The 19,189-nt window shown below is 43.9% G+C and overlaps 1 protein-coding gene across 4 annotated transcripts in view; it reads right to left on the minus strand.

Moving 5' to 3' along the window:
* The window catches only part of MYO1C (myosin IC), a 56,611-nt gene that overhangs the window by 23,588 nt on the left and 13,834 nt on the right, over positions 1 to 19,189 (minus strand). For 3 of the 4 annotated variants that reach the window (XM_013946493.2, XM_013946492.2, XM_013946494.2), the window contains exon 1: positions 7,916 to 8,000. The exons of the other annotated variant lie outside the window; for it this stretch is intronic. In XM_013946493.2, coding sequence (XP_013801947.2) covers positions 7,916 to 7,933 — 18 coding nt within the window. In that variant the 5' untranslated portion in view covers positions 7,934 to 8,000. Of the gene's footprint in view, positions 1 to 7,915; positions 8,001 to 19,189 lie in introns of those variants that run through there. 4 annotated transcript variants of the gene reach the window in all.

The raw sequence follows: 19,189 nt of genomic DNA on the forward strand, positions 1-19,189 counted from the left end.
CATAATGGGAAGTCATTTTTAGGTAAGGAATCTTTTATGACTAACAATGATGATTCATCTTATGAGCAAACAGCTTCACATTGCTGACCAATCTAAACGCTTTAGCAAAATACCCAATGGGAAAATCCTGGGAAAATTGAGAACTAATGAGAAAGGACCATTACTGTATCCCAAACCACTGTTATGAATTTAACTTGGGACACTAATATCCATCCCACACATCAAGCAACTTCTGTTCCTTGACTTTCCTCTTAAAAGCCACATTTCTCAATGTGATGTGGTTCAGAGAGAAGCATCTTTGGAAAACAGGTCTGCTGACTTCTTACTTCATTCAGCCTCACATGTTAAAATAGGGAGAGGAAATGTGCACCACGAGACTCAATCACTATTTGCAGGGAAAATTTCTACTAAAGGCGATTAGACCCACTGGACCTGTGACAGATGATATAAAAGGCAAAGAAGATGAGAGACTCCGCAAAAGTCAGAGACAAGAGATATGATATATTAAACAATTTGCCTCATATCTGCCTGCATGCTCTCCTGTTTCCTCACAGTATTTTTAAATCATTCTTATTTTGAAAACCTTTCACAGCAAGCACCTTTCCCCAGAGCACTAATACCTTTTGGAGCATCTGTGGTTATTTCTGGGCTATTTTCATCACTGGCAGGAACACCACTGGAGCTTGCTCCTAAGGGTATTGCTAGTGCAGGAGCCCTAAGTCACACTGTATTGTAGCAGCATAACGAAGCAGGAACGCAGGACCCCTGCTCAAACGCTATCTTCCAGCCCCAAACCCCTGCACAACGATGTAGATGATTTTTGCAGACTTGCATTATCAGGTAGTGCCTTTTTGCTCCTTCTCAAGATATAAGAGTGGTCAGAGCACAGGGACTGATGGCATGCAGGGGAAAAAATATAAAATAAAAACAACCTCGGTCAGAAGAAATTTTAGCTTAAGGTTTGTTTTATCAAGCATTTCACACTGGTGAAAGAAATAGGGATAAATCACATACAAATAATTCAGGCTGGAAATTAGAAGGCTTCTAGCAGAGCAGTGCAATTCTGGAGCAGCCTTTGGACAAGGTAATGGGAACGGAAGCACAACCAAAAGAAAATAACTAGTTCTCAAGTGGGTAAGTTTATGAATACAGTTTCAAAACACAGCTGCCTGAAAAATTGCTGAGGAGAAACTTCAACCCTCGCACAGTTAATCCAAGTTTATATAATTCCGAAGACTTTCACAGAAAACGTCACTTTGCAGTTTCAGCAGCTCTTTCACAAGCCACTCCTCGGAGCTAGGACAAACGGAGCCCTGCTGCACACATCCAGCCTAAGGAAGAAGCTCTCTCTCCTACTTCGAACACAATTTCCTACACAAAACACACTACTTCTTCAGAACAGGCATTTAAGGCTAAGTAGCTTTCGGTTTCCTCCATGTGTTCTTCCTCTCACTCAACGCCAATCTCTCAACCAATGAGAGCGAAATAACTGCCTGAAATTTTCAGTCCCTTAAAAATAAATAAACAAACAGAACTTTTCTGCAATAATTAAAGATGACCAGGTTACCTAGTCGACAGGCCGCTGTCAGATTCTCCAGAATATAAACTTCAACTGCAGCGTTGTACCTCCCCAAGCCTAAATTCAATGCAAATGTAATATGTGACAGTCTTAACCCACAGCTGAGCAACATGCGCTCCTGTGCCACCATTTGCTCATCTGCTTTACTGCTTATGCCCAAGTTTGCCACCAATTTAAAATGTCTACATTAACTATTTCACTGCCAATAATTTCAACAGATGCAGTGCAGAAGGAGGTGAAAATACATTTTTTTAATGGCACTAGAACAGTAATGCAGAGAGAAGAAAGTGGGGAAAGAAGATAACATTCAGGAAAAAGTACTCACAGAGATGACAATATGTTCCTACTGAATGATGAGTGCAACAGTAAGGAAGTGAATAAATTAAAATAACTAAAGTGTTAGTTATTTTATGTTAGCAGGCAGACATAAAATGTAGTGGCTCTAAGTTGAGGCTAGAAACCCCCTTCTAGGGGGTTAAAAATTGTTACAGTGAAGCCAACTAATCATTAAAGCAGCTCAGCTATGGAGAGGAGCAGTTCCCTATAGCGCCTTCGCAGCAAGACCCTTTTTTTTTGTAGATACACTTATCTGGGCCAAAAAGGTCTCCGTCGGCAATTCATTTATATCTTTCTCTGCCCTGTGCTATGCAAGGGACAGCCTGGACAATTCTGAAAGTCCCGAGGCAGGGAATACATATCCCGAATAATTAGGAGAATATAGGCTGGGAGGGTCTGATTAGACCCTTCCTTGGAAAAAAACAAAACAAAACAAAAAAACAAAACAAAAACAGTTGTCTGTAAAACTGCTAAAAAAGTGCAGTAGATGACGGGTCCTTCTCACCATGGGAAGGCAGGCGAAAGGGCCGGTCCCACCTGCCTCCGCACAGCTGGGCCCTTTGGCTCGCGCTGCCTCTAGCCCTTGTGCAATACACTAGGCTTAAAACTAACTCCGATTTTTTGTGAAAAGTAATTTTAATCCAGGCGATTTCCCCACTCTAGTTTCATACATGCTCACTAGCACCCCAGGGGCGTGCAGTCCAGCGGCTCGTCCCCACCGAGGACGACGGCCACCCCTCCCGTGCACGGCTACTCCCTGGCCCGCGTGAATGCAGGCGCCTACCTGCCTCTGAGCAGAGCCAAGGCAACTCACTGCACCAGCAAAATAATAAGCAGGTGAAGAGAAGCAGGTAGTTTTCTGTCAAGCTGAATCACCCTACCAAGGGATCAGGTGAGGGCCAGACCCAGGGCAAGGAGGAAGGGACCGCAGGTGAGTTAAATCCTTCCAGCAGTAACCAGCACATAGGTCAGCTCAGCCACAAGCAGCTCCCAGGGACCCATTCCCACACTATTTTAACCCACCGTTTGCTTCTAATCTCTTCTGCAGAGCTGTCAGCACAACAGTGGCTCCCTGCCAGGAAAGGAAACCCTGAATGGTGGGACCGAGCCAGTGCAATCACCACAGCGGCACTACTTCCACACGCCTTTTTCTTCTGTGAGATCACATTTTGGGGGAGACTTGCAGTGGGTGTAAATTGGTGCTGCCCAGCGCAGCCTGCAGAGCCGGGCACATTTACGCTGGCCGAGACTCCAGCCTTTCTTCATGCTTGTATGACAGAATCAGCAGGAGCAGAAAACGCCCTGTCGAGACAGCTCCTAGGAACACAAAAGCACTTGAAACCATACCTCTGAGCGTCCTAAACTGAATTAATAAATCTCTGACAGTGGTGCGAGGATGGAAGCAAACCTCTTACTTTTAAACTCTACCAAAGCATGTTAAAGACTTTCCTCTGCTTGGGTCTTTGAGATCTAACACGCCTCTGAAAGGAAAACCAAGGCCTTCTGACCTCTGCACAACAAGCTCCAAAGCACTTCAGCAACTCAGTCAGTCTGAACACACTGGGGAAATCTCCTTTTGTGAGGGAAGAAGAGGGAGGGCAATTCTTGGCCACAAGCAGAGAAGTTCAGGGCTGTTGTGAACAGAGGAAGAACCTCCCACCACTGCTTTGTCCACAAGCTGGTCAAAGGCCATGCAATGCCCTAGTAACCCAGTACTCATGTAGCAAAACTTCCCAGGCTTGGTTTTCCTGGAGGGTGTCACCGAGTGGTTAGTATTAGCACCACAACTGCAGATGCACAAGTGCTGCTGTCAGCTGAGAGCACAGGTAACACCCAGCGGTTCAGGCAACCCTTGCTTCTCCTGGAGCATCCATGCACGATGCATGTGAAACACCTACAGCCCTCAAAGTGAACCGTCTCATGTGGAGCAGGGAAGCTTTCTAATCATCTGATTTAGAAAGAAAAGTCCACAACATAAACAAGATTTCTGCTTCTACATCTAAAATGTATGCTTTAATATTTTCCTCCACAATGCATTATTACAAATTAGCTAGTATCCCTTCAGAAGACCAGGAAACTTGCACTAGAATCACCGCAGGAAGCTGATGCTGTATGAGAAGTCGGGCATCTTTATCTTGGTATCAAATGAAAGATGATTGATCTGAGGGTTTCAGAAATAGTTACAAAGCCCGGAACAGAAGAACAGGCAAGAACCAAATTTGAATGGGAAGGGAAATTCAGATTAGATTCTGGAAGACAATAACAAGCCCAAACCAAGAACAAACTTCTTGTGGGGAGGTGGCAGTTAACATGCGTTTGTCTTCTGAGTATGACATTTTTCAGGATATCTGGTCATTTTAAAATGGCAGGAAAGGAAAAAAGAAAAAAAGAAAAAAAAGAAAGGTCTACTCCACTCTACAGCCTGGGAAAGGGCTTGCACATGGCATGGGCTAGACAGTAGAGGAGATGAAATCAACTATTTTGCCCGGAGCCTCAGTTCCCGAGGTGCAGAATGGAATAACTCTTTTCCTTTTACATTAAGAAAGCAACAATGAAAACAACCGAGATGGACCTGAATCAAGGGATCTTGGTCAAGCGCTTGCTGCCTACCAGTGACTCCCTGACAGAGTGGAGTGCAGTCACTCGAGGCCCTACCTTCTGCCATACTGAAGCCTGAAGTCTCATATAAAATCCCTCTTCCATCAACCATGAGGATTTAACTGCCCTTTTCTGAAGCCAGCTGAGCTCAGAGAATTATTTATATGACACATGTACCATTCATTGGGCTTGTTTAATGAAAAATGAATAACAAAATGAAATGTTTGGTTTTGCTTTGAATTATGTAAGCCCAATGAGCAGTTAGCACAACATTTCTCATATGGTGGGTAAGATGTTCCGAGCAGCTATCTAGAGACTTTCAGACTGATTTTCAGAATGAAGGAGATCAAAACCAGAGGATGCAGACTAACAGAGTTAAAGGGAATAACTTTAACTTACAAAAAAGTTACCATGTCAGCAGCTGCCACTCAAGGACCATTTATAGCAGAATCATTTTTTATTCTTGCTTCTTTTAGAGCAATACATCGCCAGCAAAGGAATGTCTGGAGCCAGGGAGCGCCTGCCCATGCTCAGAGCTTGGTTCTCCCTCTCTGATACTTCCCTCCTGCTCCTAAAACACATGTTGAAGGGATTTAACTGTAGAAAACACTATTCCAAAAAAGTATAAGAAGAAGAAATGCCACTCCCCTTGACTAATTCCTTTAAACTATTTATTTTGAAGGCTTCCATATTTTAAGTACGGACAAACTGGAATACATTAAAACATAAAATAACTGAATATCTAGGGGAAACCATCTTATTTTGCCCTCACAAAGGTTTGTTATGTCCCTAATAGCAAATTGCCTCTAAGTTGAAATTCTGCCTCCCTTACTTTCCAAGCTACAGAATCCTTTAATCTCCCTCCCAAAAATGCAAAGTAGACTGGGAAATGTGAGCAATGTAATCACACTGTGCATATATTTTAAGTATCTATTAAATGTATGTAGGTCATAAGGAGTTAGAGCTGTGGAAACAAAAATTTCATCTTTAGAAAAATAATAATGCAGGATATGGATGATGCTGCAGTTAATTATTACTCTTCGTATATTAATCAATGGCTTTTGACACAATTTTTAGAATAATAAGAATCCTATCTAAGGGGGTCAAATGTAAGTTAGAAATGCAAATAATGACAGATCAGAAACCAAGGGAAGGCCATAGTGATTTACATGGGAAGCAGATAACACTATTTGTTCAATATTTAGCACTGATTTTATTTTCTTAACTTTAGTGTATGCTTTTTAAGTTAGGAAAACAAAAGAAGCAATTAGTAGCAAAAAGAAAAACAGTTTTAAGAAGTGACTTGAAGGACAGCAAAACTGTTTACTGCTAAGAGGGGATGTTGATATTTCAACCAACAAGCTAAATATAAAATAGCAGTAAGAAAAATGAACTGGGCAAACCAGAAAGATCAACAAGACTGAAACAGCGAACACACTAAATTTCTATATTTAGGGAGCTGGTGATTTGGTTCCTGACCAGGTGGCACAAGCTGTGTTGCTAGTTAAAAGATGCTGCTGATTACAGTGTGCACAGCAGCATCACCTGCGACCGGCGGTCACGGGCCTGCGCATCCCACAGTAGCTTCAGAAGACAAACAGCATAAACATCAAAAGCTCAGCTCACTGCCCCGAAACCACTTTCCAGTACGTTTTGCCATCGTTCTCCAGGTCGGACAGAGCAGGTGAGATGGGAGCAGAAAGTCAAACACGGACCTACAGATAAACATCACGGCACCCACTTGCATCCCCGGCGGCCTCCCAGCCTGCAGCCACGGGGCGCTGACCCCACAGCCTTATCTAACGTCCTTTGGTAACTGCCCCAGCTACCTTTGATAACTGCTCTCTTATAACCCCCTCTTAACGCACACGTCCTTTCATCTCTCACTGCAAACACCACGTGCCTCATGCTGTTATTCCTGCTGCGCTCTGCCCTTCCCCGTCCCAGACGTTCCCACCTTCTGCACTGGATGCCACACGCCCCACACAACCATTTCAGCTCAGCAGGTCTTTCCAAGATAGCAAAACTTTCCAAACAGAGCACGCGTTACAGTGCGTTCACGGTGCATGTGAAGGGCACTTCCACGCCCACGTTTTCTCTCGGAGAATATCAAACGCCGCCCTGGCCAGCATCACTGCTTATCACACTCACACGTATCACACCTAAAAGTACCTTTCCCCACATCTCCTGCTGGACATAGGTTTGCTGGCTCCCACAGCTCTCCAAGCCAAGAAAAATTCAAACACAACCCTCTGGAGCACATGTGCTCCACCTTCAAATGGCCAGCTGTAAAGAGGAATTAGGCAGATCCTCCAAAAGCTCTGTGCTTCCCCCCTTCACTTGGGCCCATCTTGACCAAGACTGTGTCTCAGACAGTGGCCAGCACTAGACAGGTCAGAAAAAAAGTGTAAGAAACTCCAGATTAAGCAGGTATGGGATGCTCTGGCCCCAGGCTGACTCTTCTTCAACAGTTGGAGAATTGCTGAAGCCTAGGGACATGAAGTTTTCAATCTTTCTCTTCCTAAATTTGGTAACTTTACTAGGTAAAGCCTTGGACATTCTTATCCAGATCGAGGTCCACACACAACCTTTCTTACAAAGTTCCTTCATCCTGACCTCAACAACTTCCAGTGTCAGTGAATCCTGTGGCCCAATTACGCATTGTACAAAAAGAATCTTTGCATCTATTAGACAACTTTTAACTTAATTGAATATCCCTCCTCTTATGTTACAACACGAAAACAGGAGCTCACGGTCCGCTTTCTCTGTAGCACTACTGTATATATTCTTTTGTCTCCTCTCTTATTCAGCTCTTTTTCTCAGATAACAATCCTAGTCTTCTCAATCTTTCACCACATACTCATTTTTCTAAGCTCACAGTCGTTCTCCTGCAATGCTGGACATAGACCCAGGCTTTCTGGCTGCTGCTATAAAGCGGACAAAGTTTTGCTAAAGTAAATACACCCTGAGGGAACAGAGTGGCAGTGAGTCCTTAAGCAGGTATTTCCTGCCATTCCCCAGGGTGGTAGTCACAGGGAAAGCGGCCCCGTGTCCCTGGGAAGCACAACCAGTACCCACACCAGTATGACACATTCACATGCTCATGCCCAAGCAAAAGCTCCACCCTTTCTTCTACCCCAATGCAGCGCACGGCTACCCCCCTTCTCTTCCCACTTTCTGAACTCCCACCTTGGCTTCCTCCTCAAAACATACTCCTCCCTCCCCTGGGAGTTTTTCCCCCCTATTTCAACCACTTTCACGTAACTTTCCAACTAAGGGGTCTTTCACAGAACAAGCTCAAACATCTCAACTTCCTGCTGAAACCGTGAAAATTTCTCTCCTTCCTCTTACGCTACACATCTGAAAATTGCAAAAATACCAAAAGCGTTAAATAAGTCTTACCGCGGCTCTGAACTTCATTTCTGCCTCCTTCCAGCTCCCCCAGCACTTTCAGAGACTCAGTTTAGGCTGCTGCATAAAGCAGGAATCTGAGGACAACTTCTCTCTTCTGTCAGTTGCCTTTTTTTTCCTTCTTCTTTTTTTTTTTTTTTTTTATGACATTTTCAGTGCAGTCAGAACTCCCTCCCTCCTACCCAGCTCCTACTGGAGCATCCCGGGGAGGGCGGTTTACAAGGGAGGGAGAGGAGCTCTCCTCCCCTTCCAGAGGAGAGCCGGACACGCACAGCGCACCAGAGGCAGTCCCAGAGAAAAGTCGTCAGCTGTGCTTTGCCGGCAGCCTGCATGCGGAGTCTCTGCTGCCCAACGGCAGGGAAAACGGAAAGAAAAGTAATCAAAGACGCTGGAAAGCCTGGTGCAGAGCCTAATGCGCAAAACCACAGCAAAAAGGACAGGAAGCCATATGCTCCATTATGGCAATTTTTTGCACTGACACAGTTCACTGTGAGCAGCGGTATCAAGCGGGCTCCCCTAAGCCACTCCAAACTCACCCCAACCACAGCAAAATCTCCCATGCCTACAATTACGCTTGTAATCATTCTCTCGGCAAATCCAAGGACCACAAAGAGTCTCCAGGGGGGAGGAAGTAGTTTGTCTTGTCTGTCTTTGCAAGGAGTTAGCATATGTGCTCAGCAATATTGCATGCCGGAAACATTTTGAGATGTCCACTCTCAAAACATCCACTTTATACAGCGGTCCCTGAGGTCATTATCACAAAATAACCTGCACTCCAATGCTGGGCATGCAAGACCCTTCCTTACAGGACACAGTCAAGAAACTGTTGTTTTAGCCTCCAGGCCCCAGAAAATTTAGCTCTCTCCGAGGCAAGCAGGGGTTTGGTCTCACTTAAAAAAATTTAATGGCCATAGCTACATTAAGAATGTGAAAAGCCATCAGCCCCCAGAGATGGGGGCATTTTGAAAAAAATCAAAATGCGTGAGTAGCTTTTGTTAGCATTAGGGGGAAAGTGAAAGGACGAGTGGTAACGGACGCAAGCTGAAACCAGGGAAATTCCAATGAGATATTAGGAAATGGTTTTTTTCACAATGAGGGCAGTCAAATACTGGAACATGGGCCCCAGACGTTGTGAAACTTCACCCTTGGAGATATTCAAAAGTGGACCAGACAGGGCCTGAGCTACCTGATCTAAGTTGGCCCTGCTTTGAAGTGGGGTTGAACTGCAGACCTCCAGAGGTCCCTTCCAACCTAAATTATTCTATGATTCCCTTAATTTTGCTCTCAGTGCTCTAAGCTATATATGTAGCCTAAGAGGACTTGCAGGCATAGCCAATGAAGTCATGGACATGTTACAGATAGCGCATTATCCTGGCCCAGTGCCTAGTCAATGTTCACCACCTTTCAGGTATTTCGGGTCACGAGCAGTTCACAAACCAGCATGCAAAGCACGGTCAAGGGCACTGGCAGTCGAACAGACCCTTGAAGGAGATGAGCTCTGTCCTGAACCACGTGACCTTCCATTTCCAAGCATCGGTGACTAAAAAGTTAGTCATCCATTTGAAACGACACGTAGCAGCTAATGAAGAAGATGGGTTTCTCTCTGCAAGTCTCAGGTAGATAAACACAATCTGCACAAAGCATACTGCCACCCATTTCTCCTTTATACCACCCTCTGAACAGACCCCTTTCTTCAAATGACTTGTAATGTGGGATTCTACACAGCAGTTGGCTACAACTAGATGGAGGTTAATCCTCCACGCACAAGGCACTGCCTGCCACAAGACAAAACACCTAACTTGCACCTGCAGTTAGGAGGTCACAAATGTAGTGTAACACCAAGTGTAAGCTCATTAGCTGAATTTTTAGAGTCCATCTGCTCTAAATGCCTGCAGCTGCAGATTGCGCCGAGTAAACTGGAACCTGATCCAGCCTCAATCCCTAATTTTCCATGGGAGCTTTACCAAAATTAATGGGAATATAATCTTTCCTTTGGTGCATCATCTTCTGAAAAGAGACTACTGCAGACTTTTGTATCTGCTCAGACACTTCTGAAATTTAGGTATCACACGCAAGCCACGATCACACTGAATGTTAACTAACATCATTGGTTTATTGCCACATGCAGGTGAACAGAGGTGGCAAACTGAATAACCTCCCCAATTAGCATAAGACTTTCTGGAGGCTGCTGCTTCCTTTTTCTTTTCTCTCTCTCTCTTTTTTTTTTCTCCCCCTAAAGACTTCTATCATGATCATAGGATAGATGAAGAAAGCAGAAACAGAGCAGCTCCCTTTCTCTAAAAGGCTCTTTGGCCCTTAGATGTAGTAGTCTCAGATATCCCTGTAGGACCCCAGGCAGCACTCTAGCCCTACTGGATAAGCCCTGCTTTACACATATCTGCCCCAAACCAACATTACAACCATCTCAGTTGTTGGAATCCATTTAAAGTGGTCACATGTGGCAGTCATCACCCAAATTTTCCAGCACCAACAGATGAGTCCTCTAACCATTGAACGAGCCAGGCCATGAAAGCATTCCCAAGTCTTTCACGACGACTGGCACCATCTGGAGTCAGCTCTGCTTGAAGCGGGCTTGTTTTTCCCCCTCATCAATACACACACTTTTAAAATTCTATTACAGTAAGGCTAAAGTCGAGCTTTAAAGCCAAAAGATTTAAAGCAAAAAGCTTTAAAGTAAAGCAAGTAAAGTAAAACAAGACTATGCATGGCCACTACTCCGATAGGAGACTATTTAAAACCCAAGAAACATAGCAGATGTCATCAGTGGCTCAGTGTAGCACTCTTCTCTAATTAGTTCTGACCCAAGGCCCCAGCATTGATCTTAGACATACTGCGCTGTGGAAGATGTCATTTGTCACAGGAAGAAGGTGCCAATGGTTACAAGGATTTGTGCTGAAGCTTGTATAACACTTTTGAAGAGCCATGGTGCCACTCGCTCCTCTGCCCTAATTAGATTCCAGTTGGAGAAATTATTCATAGTACCTCTCAGTTCCTGTACAACTTCAATGGGCAACATTTTTATTCGCTTCTTATCATCAGCCGACTGAAGAGTTATGTGAATTATTAATGGAAGCAGCCTGAGGACACATTTCAGAGGTGGGTTTAACACAGGTCTGTTCTACAGCATTGAAACAAATAAACGATACTCCAAGGCCCTGCTCAGTTCAGGAGCACAGGTAAGATCATAGGTAATCCAAGTTGTATTTCCAAAACAGAGCCATGCCAGCCGTTACTGAACCTCAGCAGCAAGCCCTGAGCCAGGACTTTCCAGGAGCGATGAGAACAGCAGCCTGTCTGCTCCAGTTCCTCAGGAGGAAATCTTCAGTTCTCCATTATCATTCCTCAGATCACTCCAGTTGCAGCCAAACACCACAGAGGTCAACACAGTAATTCAGGTTACATTTTAAAATTATGTATCAGCATAGAGTTTATTTTCACATTAGCAACTTCACCTTTCCCATAGTCTCTGCTTCCTGACAGCCTCAGAACACATCTCACTGCTGAAAAAGCTGCACTAGGAGAACATACAAGAGTCCAATTTTCAGGAGTGTATTTTTACACATTTCCTGTGGCTCCTTCAGGCAGGAGAAACCTTTCATTTATTTATTTAATCAGAACCTTTACTCAAAAACATTTTTTATGTAGCCAAACTACTGCCCAACTCTTGCTGGCGAGGAAAACATTCCTGCCTGTGGGTTAGCCTAAATTAGGAGACTATCTGGCAGGGAAGAAGAATCAGAAAGCAGAGATAGATGACAGCATTTTGATTTAAAAAAATCTCGATCCTTCACTGTTAAGGTGATAAACCCCTGTTCTTCCTTTCCAGTAATACAGAGTCCAGTGCTAAGGGTGGCAGGCTAGGTCTGTATCGCTACTACCGGCAACTCCAGGCAGAGGTATGAATCAAGTTTTCCAGGCCTCACCAGTTAGAAGTGACTCATATAAGCCTTGGATTAGAGCACTGGGACTGCTCTGCTCATTGCTGATAAGCAGCTGATTCCCTGCATACAATTTCGCATTCAAAGCAAAAGGACTGGAAACCTTTCCTGTCCGCCCTGCTCCGACAGGCTCGCAGAGCCGCCTGAGACTTGCCAAGCTACACCCGCAAGCACTGGCTCTGCTGAAAAAAGAGCCCAGCCCCGTGAAAACGGCATCTGCAAACCATCGTCTTCTCCTGTGCTGCGCTGCACAATATAAATCTGGAGGTAAAAGATGCTGCTTTGTGAATAGCATATGCCAAAGCCACCGTGGTTCGCAGCTACGTTATTCCAAAAGCAAAAGATGTTAAGTTCTTCTATCAATGCATATATTTTTTCTGGATTTTTAAAATATTCATTATGTCTGCCTTGCAAAAGAACTGCAAAATAACATACTTTCCATAATTAGAAAGTACTTGGCAAAGATACCATGGGAAACAAACCACCCTAAACAGGCCAGGAATTTGAGACTCCCTCTTGCAGGTCAGAGGAAAGTCTTAACCAAAAAATACAAATTTCTTCATCCTACCAAATGCATCCTGCTATCCATATTATACTGAGCAGAACAACGTTCCAGCAAACATTTGACTGCTTGATAACTGAATAAACCAATGCCTTGCCAAAGAAGCAACATTAAATATTGGAACAGGCTCAAAAAACAGGCCAAATCTCTTCCCCGTGCCACCATCTTTGTTAACAATTGTCTGGTTTCTACCGCCTTTTTGTTTTTATTGATACATCTCCCATTCCCCCATGCAGAGAGCGGCCAGCTGCCCCCCAACAAGTAGCTAGCAAGAGGAGCCTGGGCTTAGGGCATCAGTCCCAGAGGACACGGCATTCCTGGTCAGTTATGAAACTGCAGACCTGAAAGGATTAAATCAAAAGCCCATTATATTCACCAAAAAGGTGCTTTTCAAGGTTGTAAAATTCCTTAATTTTACTGCAAACTTCATGACGTCACTAGTTCTCGGAAACCTCTGATTCCGTGTGAAAGTGTTTTCATGATTATGGAGAAAAGTTTGAAATATGGCAAGTGTGGCCAAAAGGATTCAAAAAACCAGAAAACACACAAGAAATATTTAAATTATTATTTCAGATTCCAGTTTATACTTTGTAATGCCTAAAGCTGTCAATACTAGTTTTGTTTGCTTCAAGAAAGTCTTTACCAGTGAGAACACTAAACCTCTCTTCTTCTCAAGCTCAGTATTTCACAAGTAAATGAGAATATTACCAAAAAAATGTAATACTACAAAAAATTCAGGGGGATGCACACCTCTCCTTGGACTTCCTACACGATCCTTGTAAGTGCCATTCACTATTTTGATATTTCCGACAGATGCGTTTGAAAGACTGCCGATTAAAAACCACATATGCAGCACTTGTATTTAGTCATGGCTCCCGCACAAACACAATAATCCTGCGTCTGTGACGTGAGTGAAAACAGAAACTGGGTTAATCTAACAAATTAAAATAATTTTTCCTTGTTGTTGCTCCCTGCTGCATCAGTGAAACAGAAACGGATGACTGGCTCTGACAGGGACCACCAGAACAAAGTCCCACTTTGCAGTTTCCAGCTGCCCTTGACCCGAGGGCTGGCGGCGGCCGGTCTCACGGAGCCCCGCTCGCCGCTGCCACGGCTGTGGCTCCGCTGGTCGTCTGACGGGACTGCAAGGCGGTCGGCACTCGAGAGGGCCGTACAAACGCACCCGGCCCGCTCTGAATCCAGCACTAACTGCCGAGCTCACTTCAGCACCCACGGGCTGAAAAACAACAGCCGATTCGGCTCGATTGGTTCGCCCTGCCTTTGATACAATCATTTTAAGCAGCTCCCCCGCCGAGGCCGTGGCAAGAACAAGCAGCGCTGTTAATACGGGCGGCCTGACTCAGCCCAGCTGATGCGCATTCCTCCCAACTGACTTTCTAAACAGTCCCTCCCAGTGGCAGGACCTACATCTTCCTTTTAAGGGGAAAAAATGTTTTCACAGGAAAAATTAAGTGTCCAAAGCCTGTGCATATCTCAGTGCTTTCAGTGACCGATTTCTCCTCTAAAAACATGCTCTTGCTGTGCACAAAACCAAAACTTCTCCCTCCTTAATATAAAATTGTTTCTCTTAACACAGTCGTTAGCTTTCTACCGATAATCAAATACTGGCAGAACCAGGTGAAATGTACTGTTGTAGTATTTTCCCACACAGGACAACATGAAAAGGAGAATCAGTTTTCCAAAGCATCAGGAAGAATAATTTTCAGAGGGGAACATGGCTGAAAAAGAGCAAGCAAAACTCACAGGCTGCAGACAGCGCTTTACAGCTTGCGCTGGCGACTGGCAGCTCCTATTCCTTCAAATTTCTCTCTGCACTTCTGAAAAGAGGCTTAATGTTAGAAAGGGATTGAGATTGGAAAGCGTATTATAACAAAAACTTCTTGTTCCACGGATGCTAGATAAGAAGGAGTGAGCAGTGCTGCTTTCCCTGCATGCTAGATGAAGGAAACAGGATTTCCCTCTGCTACTCCCTGAACAAGATCCCAAGGAAATGTTTCTAATAATAGGAAATTACTATATAAGGCCAGATCGGCACTAAACTGTTTGCAGTCTGGAAAAGAAGAATATACAAGAGTGCCGAGGAGGGACACAACGGGCAGGACAGGGCTCTCGACCCATCGGTTTTCTCCAGGAAGGTGGCGTGCAGTAACCCCACGCGCCCCTGCGCAGAGCTGGGCAGTATTTAACCCGTGACTCTTCCCTCCCGAGCACAGAGGGGCCTCTCCCGCAGCCCAAAATAGAAAACTAAATGTACAAATTAGAGCTGCTATGTCCTCTTTCTATCACACCCCCGCTTTTCTTCAAGAGAGGAAAAAGACAGAATAGACTCTTAAAGCTACAAAATATTGCCTGCGAAGCAGGGCTGAGCACGCCTCTGATGCAGCGAGGGCAGCACGAGACCACCGTGCCCTAAGGCGCGATGTGCCGGGCGCTAATGCCGAAGAGAAGGCCCGCAGCTCCCCTGCCCGCCTTCCCTGCGCTGTAGGTCCGCAGGGCACGACGGTTTACTGCTGCATTTTGTGAACTGGACAGCACTCTCTTCTTCACTTTGTTTTATGCTCTAAAGATGTTGGGCACATGTGAAGGGTGCCAGGTAATTTTCAAAGCGTTCCCAAATAATTTTATATATTAGTGACTTACAGGTCAACAGTTTCAGTGGCAAACAGTTGCATGTAACTGCAACAAGCTAAGTTTCACCAAAGCTGTCACACTTGCTCCTGTTTAGAGCTGTAACGTTAGCTCTTACGTACACTTTTTACTATCAGTTGAACAGACACAAAACCCACAAGTCCAGTTAAAGACAGATTTTCCTTCACTGCATACAAATGAAAGGGAGTTCCCACAGCAAGCCTCACCAAGACCTGGTTTGGAGGCAGCAATAACGCAAGGGAACGTCTCCGTGCTTCCCAGGGAGGGGCATCTTTCCAGCTCTCCCTTGTCTTTGGATAAGGGCAGAAGCTCTCAGCTCTCAGTGCAGCTGAACAAGCCCAAACTGATACAGTCCCACGGAAATGAGTTCACTATGTGTTCCTAGGCAGGTTTATCACCCAGACTTCTTTTCGTGACAGGAATAGGTCTTTGAGACAGAACATACAAATAATTTTGTATCTGCATCCCTGCAACTTCCTACTTGTCTTCTGTCTACAACTGCAGCTCCTGTAGAGTTGCACAGCTTCTAAGGGGCTTTGAGGCCAAATCCCACCCAAGACTTTCAAAGTATTAGCTGGCAAGGCCTCCTTGATCTGAAGTGCTCAGTTTGCCACAGCAAAGTTAGGCCAAGAGCCTTAAAAAAAGGAAGCGAAGCTTCCCTTATGGAAGGCTTGTCGATGAGATGCAAAGACAGTTTTGACAGCAGAAGTGCAATCCTGCATCACGGCGACAGGAGCTCTGCAGCCCGACGGGAAGGTGGCGGAGATTTACAGTTCGCTACGCTGGTCCATGCAGCCAGGCTCTCAGGTACACTCACCTCCAGTTGCTCATACCTTGGCTTTGTCCCTGTGCTACGTGGCTAGAAAAGAGTGTGCACCCAAGGGTGTGTTCAGCTTTTCAGTGCGCCTAGCAATTCTGTCCCAAGAGGATGTCAGGCATTTGACTTATCTTTAGGGATGTCTTAATTTCTCAAGACTTTTAAACTAGCTTTCAGTTTTTGTCCAATTAAATATTTCACATTCTTGCACGCATAGAGAAGGGGAAGACAAGAGGAGGCAAAAGCAGGTTTGTTTTTTTTCAGAACCAGAAAACAAAAGTTGTTATGATTCTTAGATAAAACCTACTACAACTAGCTATTTTAGATTAAACACCTTTATGCCCTTTGCCTTATTTAACAACCACTGCATAACAATTATAAAGCAGCTCAGAAAGATGGCATGCGCTGGAATTGCTCATGGTCAGTAGTATCTCAAAGCTAATTAATTTCAGAAAAACAACAATTTGGGAACATAGCTCCTTGTGCATCTAATGACATGTCAGTACAAAGTCTCAGTTCTAAGTCCTGACCCTAATGCTGCTGTCTTCTCTATTTATGTCTTAGGAGGCAATCAGTAAGTTGCTTGCTCAGTTTCAGAAAGTCTGCTCCAAGAGAAATAAGGTATTTGTCCTGGCCCCACAGTGAGAAGAATCATAGGTACAAAACCAGGAGTCTGGAAGCAGAGATCAACAGTCCCTACCAGTGTTATATAGGATGCAAAGTCTTGCCCCAGTTTCTTGGGGAAATGGCCACTGATACAGTTGCAAGATTCTTCTCCAAATACAGGAATTGTCTGACTAAAACTGCTGATATCGGAACAATAAGTTTAAGCTGCCTCATTTACTTTAGCAAGTAAAATCTGAAACCTAGGGAAGATTATTTGAATAACAGTATTGTTAACTATGTCACTGCATATCATTTTAGAGACATTCAAATAACAGATTTAGCTACAATCTCAGATTGCTTTACAGAAAACAACTAAACTCTACCTAATTGTCACATCCCCAGTCTCCCCCTTTTTTTTTAATTGACAGCTTTCATTAATGCTGTTGTGCATTAAAACAGACCACACCCAAACCCAACCACCTGACACTGAAAAATAGCTTAAAAAAAAAAGGGGGGGGGGAAGGAAAGGAAAGGAAATCCCTCCCTCCAAAATATCCAAGCTAGCTTGTTTCTTTTACTTAATCTGAAGCTTTTCCTTTTAGTAAAGTCTGAATAAAGCTATTATGGAATTTCTAGTTTGCGATCAAATCCATGAACTTCTCTGCTACCCAGTGACTTGAGCACACCTAGATGATATTAAGCACATTCAAGCTCACAGGAAGCACGAAAAGTAAAGGCCAAATAGATAAAACTTTCCCGAAAAGCGTGGGTGAGGGAATCCCATATGGAATACATTTCCGGAAATTGTTTTTTTTATAAAATAGCTTGTAGATGAATGATGCCCCAACCATTATTCCCGCTCCCCATTCCTGTTAGCATAGCACCAAATTCTTTAGTATGGAATGTTTAAAATAGTATAAAGATGTATATATAAGTATAATTTGTATCCAAGCTTAGGGAAACAGTGGTATAAGCACTTTTACGTTGGTATAGAGGCATAGATTTGTTCCACATAAAGTCTATGGATTCCTTAAGGAAAACAAAAAGGTCACCAATCTGCAAGTATTCTTGGGACACTTTGGTCTGATATCAGAAGTGGGTGATATCTGGGAGAAACGACATTCTTATTTTCCTTCTGGGTGTGACTCTCTTTTGATGCAAACTTAGCAATGCCATAAGCAAACTACAAACTATCAAGCAGAGCCAAGTTCCGGGAGCCCAGAAAAAGGGCACATTCAATGCTTTAGATACTCTAACAAACTGAGTAGTTTTTCATTTGATGACTTATGAGCACAGAGTTTACAGGCACAATTTGTACTTCCACCACTTTTTTTCCCCTCCATGTCCTAAACTAACATTGCTGGCCTAAGAAAGGCAGCTATTTTGCCATGGTGAAAAGTTATAAATAAGTTCCATTAAAGCTATCAGGAACACATATGGTACTGAGTTTCTTTCAAACCCTTCTCTGTAAGGCCACAAAAAGCATTCTTCATTATTGTGATGGCATAAAGCTCTCTAGGAAAAGTTTAAGAAAAAAGAGTCAACACTAGTCTGAAGTAAAACTGGAGTCATAAACCCCAAACTAGATCATAAACCCAAAATAAGAATATCCAATGATCTGCAGAAATTCCAAATCACGCTAAAAGGAATGGCCTAAGCAGTTTCCAAAAGCAGAGGAAAGAAAAGTAGACACAGTACAGACTGGCTATCTGGCAGCATGTCAGCTTTGAGGCCTGGCAGCCAAGGGGAGCACGTGGGCAGATGATATTGCAGCTGGCTTGTGTCTGAACTGCTTCCCTTTACCCTGTCTGTTCTCTTGCTTCTGGAAAGGAGAGTAAAAGCCACCAGATGAAGGGTATTCTCTGAGGTAATCCCCTTCTGACCAGTTCAAAAGTACCCCAGAGATCCCACAGTAAATCCAAAATCCTTAATTTTGCGTGAATTGCAACCATTTTTACCCTTAAATAGGTATATCCTCAGTTAACAGCAAATGGGGAATAAGGAGCTGCCATTGTCTTGGCAAAAGCATGCCAGGATACCCGGAAAATACAGACATCATTTCAGAACGACGTCCCACATCCACTGGCACCCTAGCGCCCTTTAGCATCAGCTTGCACTCACCAAATGATCTAAATTAATGTTTTCCAACATTTTAAGGAATGAATTCTCCTATTGAATCAAAACTCCATTAAATGAACACTTTTATAGAAGAGGTAATCACATTGACATTAAAAAAAAAAAAGTCATTGGCTTGCAAGGCAGTATCCTTTGAAGTACAAGAAATAACATCTCCAAGACATGGTTTCAGCTCTCTGCACACTCAAGACTATGTCTTCCTGCTCACAGCACTTTCAAGACTTTCTGCATTATCGGGGACATAGATTTAATCAAAAACAAAGACAAAATACACACTAAAGAATAACCAAGTGGCCTGTTCCGTTGTGGTTCCCAGGAATGCATATTCCACATCTGGGTAAACATGGGCCTATGCAGCGAGTGGAAACATTCATTCCCCAGCTGTGGTCAGGTCCAAATCCTTTCTTTCTTTCTTTCTTTCTCTATGTCTGATTTACCTATGGTCCTTCATTGGGTGGCTGAGAAACTGCAAAAATCTTGCCGAGGCAGACAAAATAGGCAGCCACAGGCAAGCA

Source organism: Apteryx mantelli, chromosome 22 (genome assembly GCF_036417845.1).
Source record: "Apteryx mantelli isolate bAptMan1 chromosome 22, bAptMan1.hap1, whole genome shotgun sequence".
Taxonomy (NCBI): domain Eukaryota; kingdom Metazoa; phylum Chordata; class Aves; order Apterygiformes; family Apterygidae; genus Apteryx; species Apteryx mantelli.